General features: G+C 46.6%; 1 protein-coding gene across 1 annotated transcript; it reads left to right on the top strand.

Moving 5' to 3' along the window:
* Window positions 1-8592: 8592 nt before the first annotated feature.
* LOC144946294 (toll-like receptor 2) lies at window positions 8593-11034 on the top strand. The gene has a single exon (XM_078875178.1). The coding sequence runs from the start codon at window positions 8593-8595 to the stop codon at window positions 11032-11034; it is 2442 nt and encodes an 813-aa protein (XP_078731304.1).
* The last annotated feature ends 1644 nt before the right edge of the window (window positions 11035-12678 follow it).

Raw genomic sequence — 12678 nt, 5'->3', positions numbered from 1 at the left:
AATTGCAAGCTGTGAGCGGTCGTTCAGCAAATTGAAACTTATTTTGTCGTATTTGCGTGCTTCAATGGGACAAGATCGTCTCAGCGATCTTGCTCTTCTTAGCGTTGAAAGAGAAACATTGGAAAAAACTGATTTTGATTACGTGATTGACCAGTTTGCGACAGTGAAATCAAGAAAAATTAATCTTTTGTAGACTATGTCAACCAGTCTACGACAGTGACTGAGTGAGCTATGTAATATATTTCTATAAATTTGCTTCTTTAAATGCAATGTTTCATTAAAATTTTAATTGTTATGCCTTATTCGATGTAATAGGAAAATGTGATTAAACGGGTGGGGGGGGGCGCCAATTTTATAGTTCGTCCCCGGGCGCAAAATATCCTAGCTACGCCTCTGGTGGAGGAACTGCAGGATTGCTTATACACATTATCACTGTATATAAGAATAGGTTTCACCCTTTCTGGCAATAACAGGATTCCTTGCAAAAGGTTATCTGTTTGATGTTTTAACATCTTACCACCTGTTGTATTGCCAGAAAGGGTAAAACGTTTATTCTTATATTTTGATACTTGCAAGAAAGGTCCCATATTACAGCACTGTATGTTGCTATGGAATTGTGGGGGTCACTTGAGTGCGTTAATGTAATTTAAACTCCGCGACGATATGAAAACACGTTGCCTTTTGTCCCCAGATATGTGTACTCGTATTGCAGTACTGCAGTGTCGTGGGCAACTCACGCGACAGCAAAGAGTCAGCCATGGCCTATCCACTTCTGGACGAACGCCATCTGACTCTTGCAAATGAACTAATTTAATCACCCCTTTTCCGTTGTGAACCCTAGGACGCAGTCCCACATTTCCCTGCTATCCCCCGATTGTAGGCGTATCGCAGTAGTGATGATTCTACGGGGAATCATGGGGGAGGCCGTGTGTGTCCCCTCTTGATCATCAGTTGTCCCACACCTCTTTCCCCCATTCAGCCAAACCCCCTCTTAACTCCCATGCCCAACATCGTTGATACCAACCACGCCTTGCCTTCGCCTCCTTCAGTTCTGTCACATCCGACGGCAGTCGTAGGCAACGCACGTCCTGCAAAGTGTCCAAGAATGACCACATTTATCGGGTCATAAGCCTAACAACCTGCGTTTCCAATGGGAAGTAGAAAAGATGAAATTAATCACGTATAGCCCTCTGTCAATCCACTGCAGAGGCGTAGCTAGGATATTTTGCGCCCGGGGACGAACTATAAAATTGGCGCCCCCCCCGTTTAATCACATTTTCCTAATACATCGAATAAGGAATAACAATAAACATTTTAATGAAACATTGTATTTAAAGAAGCAAATTTATAGAAATTATATTACATGGCTCACTCAGTCACTGTCGTAGACTGGTTGACATAGTCTACGAAAGATTATTTTTTCTTGATTTCATTGTCGCAAACTGGTCAATCACGTAATCAAAATCTGTTTTTCCCAATATTTCTCTTTCAACGCTAAGAAGAGCAAGATCGCTGAGACGATCTTGTCCCATTGAAGCACGCAAATACGACAAAATAAGTTTCAATTTGCTGAACGACCGCTCACAGCTTGCAATTGAAACTGCTATTGTTAATACAATTTGCAGTGAAATTCGCAAATTCGGAAATACGTCGTCTCCATGAAACACAATAAAACCAAGAAGATCCAAAGGAGTTTCTGGTAGAACTTCATTCCGGTTACTGAACAGCATTTTGGAATCTCCAAATTCTGTGAAAAGTTCGTGGCCATTGATGTCGGTGTCATAGAAATTTCCAAAATCTGTGCAATTTCGACGAATTGCATCGACATCTGTGTCGGATATAAGAGTTTTGACGTCCAGCAGAAATCCTAATTTTGTGTTCAGGTCTTTTAGTCGTTAAAACAGTGTTGACATCTCCTGTTGAAGTCGATAAAATACACTCTTCATAACGCGTACAATTTATTCTTCTGGTGAAAGTCCTGAATCTCTTGCCAGTTCTCCTGGCATCTTCCGACGTCGCCTAATTCTTCTGTCCACATCGATCCCCCAGGCTATGCATCTTGTTTTGGCGTTTTCTACAGCAACTTGGCTCAAATCATCACGAAGCTTGACAAATTCATGCTCCAAAGATTCAAGATCAGTTGCTGCTTCCTTGAAATTCATAGTAGGATCCTGTAAGCGCTTCTGAACACGATCAATGTTTCCAAGAATGACATTCCAGAAATGTAATAAAACTATGAAGTCAAAATTTAATACGCATGCCTGTAACTGTTCTGCATCACTTCTGGTTTCAGGCGTCACAGTTACGTCCTCCGATAATTTGTCTAGCAGCCCTACTAGTTCATCCAATCCTTCATAGATAGCTTTAACAGCTTCTGATCGTGCACTCCAGCGTGTTTCAGACTCCCGCTTTACTGTGATGGGCACAGCTTTTTTAAACTCTTCCCAACGAATTGTTGAACGAGAGAAAAACAAATATATACTTTCAACTGTTTCAAAAAATGTGACAAGTGGATCCTGTTTAGCTGAGTGTACTCCTGCTAAATTTAAGCTGTGGTTGTCACATTTGACAAACAATGCTCTGTGATTTTTGTCACATATTCGTTGTTGAAGGCCGGATATATGCCCAGTCATCACAGCAGCATTGTCATAACATTGTGCTGCTAAATGATGGCCACGCTATGTTGACGTACGTGGGCTGCTCCGGCTGCTGCAGCCGCCTGGAGCGTGGTGTCACTAATAAGAACTAAAAATAGGCCGTCGTAGTTTCCGCCACCAAAAAACAGGCCAGTGACTAAGGCTGAAAGACTGCGCCTGTCTGTTGTTTGGGACGTTCTTCCATGTGAATTCTTAATAGGCGCGCGTACCAAAATATAATTACATGACATGTAGGTTGTGTGTGGCGGGATATATAAACTTTTAGGTTGAGGTGTAGATTTGTGCAGTAGTTTCAGGCTGCCGCGCCCGCCGCAATAAGTTATAATGTAACGTTGTAAGCCTCATTTTGGCGCCCCTTTACCTTGGCCCCCCTAGCTACGACTCTGATCCACTGCTGGATGATTGCCTCCCTATGCCATGTTTGACGAGACGTATCGACACCGGTTAGCGCCGGTTGGTGAGGATGAGCCAGGACCAGTCCAGATGTCACTTGCCTCTGATGTGAGCCATGCATGGGAATCGAACGTGGGTCACCAGGTTGATAGCGCAGTGCACTAAGGGGCCGTCCATAAATGACGTCTCGCGATTTTGGACGATTTTTGACCCCCCCCCTCCTTCGTCACACGGCGTCACAAAAAGTCAGACCCCCCCCCCTCAAATATGACGTTACAAAACTCTGCCCCCCCCCCCAAAAAAAAACATGCTTCAACTCGCTTTAAACAATTGTCATTGTAGTGCGTATTTAATGTGCCGCTGCACTCTGATGTTGTAGGAGAAAACATTTATTAAAAAGTATATTTAATCAAGTAGAACGTGTTGTCTATTTTATTTAAAGTTTCGCATTTTGATGTGACGTCACATTTCTCAAACCCCCCCCCCCCTCGTCACACATCGTCACAAACGTCTGACCCCCCCCCCCCTAGGTGCGTGACGTCATTTATGGATGGCCCCTAACCACTGCACCACTGTTCCACCCGAGGGTGATAACTCAGAATAGATTTGTTTTTATTAATGTCTAAAAGTCACCGGTGGCACTTAAGTGATGTACGGTATTGTTTTGGTTTTTATCGCAACGAGTAAAATATCACATTTTGGCGAGTACGCTAAAATCTTTGGATGTATGCATTTTCATCCGTCCTGTCACAGGGGGACATTCACCCCCACGTCTCTGTCATATCTCTACGGGTGTGGAATCTCAGAAATATAAATGTTGTTAAGATTTTCTTAACATTAAAATACCGTCAACAGGAAGTAAAATCCACTTTTTCTAAATAGCATTTTTTTTGTTACAGAAATAACTAAGTGCCATCACAGACGTGAGGTTTAGGGAAATTGGGAGCTGCCGTAGTAGCAAACCTAGCTTATTACAGACCAATTCAGACCTTATTGGTCATCCGGTGCCCAGATAATCTCAACGTTCATCCTACAAAGTCTCATCACAAGGGAGAAACGCAAACAAATAGACAAAACTTAGTTTTGCCCGGATTGAAACGGCTGTACGCCGTATGGACCTGAAAACTCAATTTTCCTATCCAAGAATACGAGTAAATGGTATGGGTTGACACGGTATGTAGTATTATGGTTAGCACACTGGACTTGCAATTCCGAGGTTGTCAGTTCGCACAATCTGGATAAAATACGGAAATGAAAGAAACATTAATTTTTGCTCTCGCAATATGTACGAATGCATGTTGAACTTCTATCGCGCCGTTCGTACGCCAACCGTGCAATACATACAAAAATGTATAATTCTTCAATCTCATTTGGTTCGGATGACTCTTTCAGATGACCCTTGCAGCTATGTTTTTTTACTCAGTCCAATACAACTGTAGGCTTAAAATGAAAAAAATATATATAATGCAGACGTTTTGGGCAATTAACCTCCTTGATAATACTCTATATAAACAGAGAGGCCAGGGAGATAGGGTGAATAAGAGTTGGAGACTGCACTACGCGCCATGGCACCTAATGTTCATGAAAACTTTTGTACCATTTCTTGATGAGCGATTTTAAATTGGCATATGAATAGTTCCCCTATGAGTAGATGCTAAGTAACAGACAAGCCCTTCAAAAATCAAACATGTATTCCTAAGTAAACTAATTATATTAAAAGTAGAATAATATAATATTGTTGGCGCACTGCATTATGGGTTACCATGTAGGAGTGTTGTCTCTGAATCATGAGCATAATCCACCGGGTGACGCATTCTTTACAAAATTTAGGATCAGAGGGCGTTTCACATAAAAAAAAAATCCTGAACTTTGGAATCAGACTAGATGAATTTACAAGACACCAAAACAACTGCATATAGTTTTAAATGTCCTTTTAGCCCTTGCTGTCCAATTTTACTGAGAAATCAAGGTGCATTATGTAAACAAACGTGCGTTCCAATATGAGGTGCACATATATCAATCTCTCTATGGGTTTACGCGGAATTCACCGTATTTATAGCCTAGTTATGTGCCATAAAGAAGCGTGCCATTGCCCATTGTGTTGAGTTGTGTTGTTTTATTCTGTTCCGTGTGCTTGTGCACCACTTCCAGCGCAATATCGCCAAATAATTTGTTTCAATCTGCAGCAGTTATAAATTATACATACATAGTAGCAGTCGCCAATTGACATGTTTTCTTTTTAACCATTCTTGAATTCTCTGAACGACAAAAGTCCATTCGAAAAGTCAATTTGTCTGCAACAATCCCCCAACCCCCGCCGGCTTTGGACACATTCCAAACACACACGATGCCACTGGACTGAGGTGACGTGGAATGCGACTAAACCAAACTAACCGGTACAAGTGGCTTAAACAAGAAATGACATGCACATTTTGCTCGTTCTGAAAATCCCGCGATTTAAGACTGACCGGTTTTGTGCGCGTGCGTAGGGGAACGGTCGTGCATCGATTAGCACCCTGCGCTACGAATCCGGTGACCCGAGTTCGATTCCTGCTCACGACCAACACCGGTGACGAATATCTGGACCGGTCCTGGGCCTCCCCTGGGCGTGGTGAGTAAACATCGTGACTAGGGAAACAAAGGCAGCTGGGCATGGTGCTGACCAGTGCCGGATTATTCTAATAGTAAAAGTAGCAGATGCTACGGGCCCCGCACTTTCAAGGGCCCCGCGCTAAATGATTTCAAGCTATCAATTCCGTTTCGATTTAAAGCTTTCGTGACTGCAGGGATTCATCTTCTTGGTTTTTTCGGTAAAGTCACGTAGAAGGGAAATAATAAAATAATAAAAATAAAACATTATAAAATAATTCTCACGACGTTTCGGCCACAACGCAAGCAGCCGTCCTCAGGTGAAGAACAGACGCTGTCGGAAAGATAATTTATTCCGGCACTGGTACTGGCCACCCACCCCCTCGTGTGCCGTGCCGGCCTTCAAAGGTGCTCGCAAACAGCACTTGCCCCAACAGTCTGTGCAGGCTATAGGGGGGATCTTTGTCTTTGCTGTGACAAGCACATTCCGCTGACACTGGAAGACCAGCATTGAAAATACGATGCAGAAACGTCGGCGCTGAACGAACACAACAGCGAGGCGCATTTTGACTTCTATATTTAGCGGGGGGGGGGGGGGTTCGCTTTGTCCTTCGCATTAGGAATCGCGGGTGCATGTAATTCATTTATTTAACACGTAGACTTTCGCGACCAATATCATCCATAAGAGTTTTTTTGCGCGATCTAACCCAAAAAAAACTACTCTATTATTAAATTTCGATTTAAAGCTTTCGTGACTGCAGGGATTCATCTTCTTGGTTCTTTCGGTAAAGTCACGTAGAATGGAAATAATAAAATAATAAAAAATAAAACATAATAAAATAATTCTCACGACGTTTCGGCCACAACGCAAGCAGCCGTCCTCAGGTGAATAACAGGTATGTCGAGAAGACAGAGTCTGAATGACAGAGTCTGAATGACAGAGTCTGAATGAGCACTCAAAATGTGCGAACAGATAGATCGGTATAGCTCGTCGTGCGACATGGACCATATTCGTGGCCTTTAGCTTTAGTATCGCCCTCCTACCGGCAGATGAATGCTCCACCTGCAGGCCGCTGCGGTGTTCACGCCCCGTGCCACGCAGGGACGAAGCTGCCTGCCATGAGGGGACGTCCCCTCGGCTTCAGAGAAGGAGAGAAAAAACAACCGTGCGCTCTGAGACGTGTCGTATGATCATTCAGCATTGGCCCTGCGCTCATTGCTCTGAACTGGCAACTAGTTTAAGATTTCGAATTTGTTTGGATATCACAGATTTTTTTTGAAGGCTCAGTTTGGGATTTAATTTAATATTTTCATTAAAAAATGTAACTAGTGTTACGGTTTAATAACTTTAATTGTTTTTAAACTCATTGGTAACCATTCTAAGGATGAAATGTATCGTTGAAATATTCTTTAAATGAACATTAATAGAAGTTCTACATCATGGGACCTCCTTTGCCAGTACCAAAATATAAGTGTAGGTTGTCCCCTTTTTTCTGGCAACAAAACAGGTGTTAAGAGGCCGTCCATAAATGACGTCACGCGATTATGGACGATTTTTGACCCCCCCCCCCCCCCATCGTCACGCGGCGTCACAAAAAGTCAGACCCCCCCTCCCTCAAATATGACGTCACAAAGCTCTGCCCCCCCCTCCCCCCAAAATAAAACATGCTTCAAATCGCTTTAAACTATCGTCATTGTAGTGCGTATTTAATGTGGTCACCCCGTGGTGCCCTTATAAAACTCAACGTTTAACCTACTCACGCCGGCTTGTGTCCGCCCAAACAAGTGGTCCATATTTGCGGAATACACCACGCCGCCGTTGACCCTGACCATTGACCGAGCAACCCAACGTTACTACCAGCTCCCTCGGAGGAATGTGTTTAAAGTTGCGCATTTTAATGTGACGTCACATTTCTCCCCCCCCCCCCTCATCACACATCGTCACAAATGCTTGTGGTCAGAATACAAACAAAATTACGTACTCTGATAATATATGCATTGTCTTTGAAACTGATTGGTCCACACCAGAGACATCTTTCTTTTCAGCCTCGTCTCAAAACGGCGTTAGACCAGAGGACTAGGCTCCAAAGAAAGCTGTCTCTGGTGTGGACCAATCAGTTTCAAAGACAATGCATATATTATCAGAGTACGTTTTTTTTATTTGCATTCTGACCACAAGTATTGTGGTTAATGTAGACATGATTCCTTGTAAAAGGTTTCAGTTTGGTGTTTTACCATCTTAACACCTGTTTTGTTGCCAGAAAAAAGGGGGAAACCTATTCTCATTAATAGAAGTGACATATTTTTGAAACAATCCAACACTTTTTCGGGGGTACCCACACTTTATCCAACCACACACGACTTGCCTGCTGATCGACAAACTGTGGTTGTCCCCCATTTACACCACTGTGTGGACCAAGGCCCCCATCCACATCGTTTGATTTCAATTAATTATGCCAAACCTCAGCGCTTTACCACCGGTTTCTTTTGGTAATGGAGAAAATGGTGTGATTTTTTGCCATAAATTGGACCAAAAGGAGAATTAGTCCACCCAAGTGTATCAAATCCGTTGTGTTCATGGGGCGGAGTTTGGAGGGATATGACACGGGGGCGGGAGGTTGAAGAAATGTTGCACCACATTGTATCTTCAGCTGTCGCGCCAGAAGATCGAATCGGGGACCCCTGGATTTGAAATCTATCAAGCATTTCCCCACCAAAACCAAAAAATCCGAAAGATTACAAATTAAAAAGCCATGCAGAATTAAGTTGTCAACTGGCAGAGTCACCCTGGCAAAGAGAGGTCACAGCTCAATGGGCATTACTCGGAAAATAAACTTCTGATTCTGATCCTGAATTACTTGAGGCTCCTGTTATTCATTCATGTGAAACCCATGTCTCATATGTACCGCCTTGTTAAACCTCGCAGATCTCCAAAGGAGCGACAGCTGTTGGGATGGCGGGCTGGCCGGGGATATTCGTTGCTGCCGCGGTCCTGCTCTGCCTCCCGCACCCGGGCTCCTGTGTACGCGGAGAGGCCTTCTCCTTGGGGCGCCAGTGCAGCGTCGTCGGCGACGTGGCCGACTGCTCGCGACGTGGCCTCATGGCCGTGCCGTCTGGGCTGCCGCCCTCCATCGCCCAGCTGGACCTGTCTCACAACCGCATCGAATCGCTGTCAGCCGACGACTTTTCCGACGTGCCGTTGCTTCGCGTCCTCAACCTGGCCTTCAACCGCGTTCGCGACATACATCCCGGGGCTCTGGCGCACACCGCTCTCCTCCAGCACTTGGACCTCTACCACAATGAGCTGCTCGAGATCCCCGCGGAAGCCGTGGGCAACCTCCGCCTGCTGCAGGTCCTCAACATCGCCATGAACAACTACACGTCTTTCGTGCTGGGCGGAGCGTTTGCAAATCTGCACAGCCTCAGGTCGCTTACTATCGGCACCGCTCGCACGGACGTCCTCAATGCGTCGGACTTCACGGCACTGCAGAACGTCAGCGTGACGCATCTGAATGTCCACACAGGCTCCCCGCTCATGAAGTTCGAACCAGGTGTGCTCGCCCCGTTTAAGATGCTCCAGAGCTTCCGAATGAACTTTACCGTCGATGACGACCCGGTCATATTTTCCAAGGTTCTCCTCGATTTAAATAAAACGAAGGTTTCCGAGTTTCAGACAAACCGAGTGCTGCTGAATCCTGTGAAAAATATGTCCATTGATTTCTTTTATGGCCTTGAAAAGTGCTCTCTGCTCAGAAACCTCACACTCGTTGCTGCCAACTTCACAGACCAAGAAATAACGAGCCTGCTGAAAAACGTCTACTTGTCTCAGATCACGTCTGTTGAGATAACAAACTCCTCGTACACGGATAAAAACGTTGTCTCATTCTTCGGCCTTAAGAATGTGACCAAACTATCGCCTCTTGAGAAAGTAACAATCAATCAGATTTTTCACCTGAACATGACCTACCCAAAGTTTGCTATCAATTTCACACTTTTTCCATCCTTTTCCAAACTTAAAATATCCCACACTGGCATGAACAAAGTGGAGTGTTTTTTCATGAAACTCAAATTCATCACTTGGCTCGACTTCTCAAGCAACCTCCTCGACGAGGAAGGCCTCTGGTGGACAAACTGCAAATATACAATCATCCTTCCACGCACCACTGAACTTTACATCAGCAATAACAAGTTCACGGATCTGCAAATCATATCCAGCATGGTGTCTCTAATGCCAAGCATTAAGTTGTTGGACGTTGGTTACAATTATATCACTGACATTGACGACTGCAGTTGGCCTCCAACTCTCGAAACACTGATCCTGCGGAACAATGACATCAGCAAAGATTCCCGCATCTGCACATCGCCGCAGCTGAAGGTGTTAGATCTTTCTTACACGAGGATGGAGGCTGTGCCCTATTACATCCTCGATGATGCAAAGTCCTTGAGAGAGCTGTACCTGACGGGCAATAACATCCACTACATCCAGCCAGAAATACAGTCCTCATCCCTGCAGGTCTTGCACGTTGACTACAACACGCTGGGAATCATAACTAAAGGGACATTTCAACTCCTTCCGAAAATCAGGGCCCTCAAATTGGGAAACAACCTCTTTTATTGCATGTGCGACCTTTACTGGTTCCGCCAGACATTTGATAAATCTCTCTTGGTGGATTGGCCTCAAAAATACGTCTGCAGTTATCCAGAGAATCTGGCAGAGAAGACTCTGGATTGTTTCAACCCGAGCATTGTATCCTGCGACAAAAGGATCGTGATCGGGCTCAGCGTCGTGATCACGGCGGTGGTCGTAGCATTGGTTTTGGGCCTGGGTTATTACTTCGACGCCCTCTGGTACATAAGGATGGGCTGGATATGGGTGGGAGCCAAGCGGAGGGGCTACAAGCACGTAACAAGTGGGGAAGCGCCCCCCTTTGAGTACAACGCGTTCATCTCCTACAGCCACATGGACTCGGACTGGGTGGAAGGAACTTTGGTACCGAGGCTCGAGAACTCGGGCTCCAACCTGAAGCTGTGCGTGCACGAACGGGACTTCACCCCGGGGGAGTGGGTCGTGGACAATATCATTCGCTGCATCGAAGGGTCCTCCAAGACACTTTTCGTCCTCTCCACGAACTTTGTGAAGAGCGAGTGGTGCCACTACGAGCTCTACTTTGCGCAGCACCGCATACTGGAGCAGCACCAGGACTCGCTCGTGCTAGTCCTGCTCGAGTCGCTGCCCAAAAACTCGCTGCCGAACAAGTTCTGCAGGCTGCGTCGGCTCCTCAACAGAAAGACCTACCTGGAGTGGCCGGCAGAGGAGAGCAAGCAGGCCATCTTCTGGGCCAGCCTGCAGGCCATACTGCAGACGACCTCCAGTCCCACCAACCCCGTGACTTAAGGCCACAATAGTTCTCAACTTGTTGGTCTAGTGGCCCAAAGGCCCCCAGAAAACTGGGCCCCGCTCTCCCCCCACCCCACCACCCACCATCACCTCCGTCCTACTCACAGATGCGATGTTGCCGTGTGGTTTTACCCAATTAAGTAAATGTCGAGTCATTTGCAAATTTGGAAATTCGGACCGTGGCACCGGAACACGTGGCTTACTCTTGTTTGGTTAATGTCACAGGATTGCTTGGTTAATGTCACCAGGCGAGGTAGTTAACATCTGGCCACCATGATGCCCTGTTAATACACTCCCTAATAACTGATTACAAAACGTATCTTCAGTTGATGCTGATGTCAAAAAACCACGTGCCACTCGGAGTACAGTATTGGATCACCGACACAACTATCTGGCTCTTGGGACACAATAGCACAAATTATGTTTAATGACAACTAAATTATATGTAATTAAAGTATGTCATTGCATTACATAATTTGAAATTGGTATTTAATCCTTTGGTTCTTTCGGTAAAGTCACGTATAAAGATAAAATAATAAATTAAATAATAGCATACTACGACGTTTCGATTGCAACACAAGTGTAGGGGTGTTACGGAGGGGCTGTATACATAGGATCACACGGGAAACAAACACAGTGGGCGGGGCTTCGTGAGTGCACGGGGAGGTGCTCTCAACGACGTCCGCACAGGGCAGCCTGGGGGGGCTGGCCCCACCCCTCAGCGGGGGGTTTTGGTATAAAAGGGGATGAGCCGGAGAGCTCGGGGTACAATGTTAAAGCTAAACCAGTGAAGACCGAAGATCGTCTAGCTAGAGCCCTGGACTCCCCTGGGTCGCCGCCCTTGTCAGGGCCGCGCAAGACCGAGCCAGCGGCGTGGTCCCGAGAACCAGAGCTAGTGCTCTGGGACTCCGGGTACCGTAGCCCGACTTACCAGTGTCGGGCCAGACAGCCTCCCCTAGCCCGTTAGTGGAGGACTAGGAGGTAGGTCAGAGATAGCTAGCAGTGTATTCCCAGCTAGCCGGGTGAGGGGGCCGATACCCCCTCCAGTGTTGTATGTCCGCGGTTGTGACAACTGTTGCGGAATAAATACGTGTGCCTCAACCCCGGCGTCCAAGAGTTCTCAACGATATTACATCTGGTGACAGAAGTGAACGACCACGAACATGGACACGCGCCGGACAGCTCGAGCCGGGGTACCGGAGGCGGAGGACACCGCTGAAATTGTGGAGCCCGAGACGGCTGAAGAAGGCATCGAGCAGCCGGGCCCGGACGCATCCTTACCGCAGCATCGGGATGAAGGGGAGCCGTCAACAGACGGACTGAGGCTGGCTCACGCCAGACTGGCGGAGCTGCTGTACGCTGCTGCCGCCACGCTCGAACACATCACACGGCTGGGGGCTGGTGGACCGCCACGGGGCGAGGACAGCCGACGACCGGTGCGCCTTCCCGCCATTTCAACGGAGCACAACTTTGAATCTCCCGCCATCGCCGCAGCAGCTGCTGAGGGCGTGGCCGGCCTGAACCTCGGGTCCGACATCGGCCTCACAGGGGCTGCCGCGTCATCACCAGCGGACAGAGCGTCACCACTGGTGCGACCGGCGATGCCATCCGTCGTTCGCGCCGAAGCCCAGCCGAGTAACG

This window comes from Lampetra fluviatilis, chromosome 40 (genome assembly GCF_964198595.1).
Source record: "Lampetra fluviatilis chromosome 40, kcLamFluv1.1, whole genome shotgun sequence".
Lineage (NCBI taxonomy): Eukaryota > Metazoa > Chordata > Hyperoartia > Petromyzontiformes > Petromyzontidae > Lampetra > Lampetra fluviatilis.
Note: the sequence above shows the minus strand (reverse complement) of the source record. Positions and strands in the feature narration are given on the sequence as shown.

Coding starts and splice junctions, on each gene's coding strand:
- LOC144946294 (XM_078875178.1), top strand. CDS start 8,593: ATGGCGGGCTGGCCGGGGATATTCGTTGCTGCCGCGGTCCTGCTCTGC.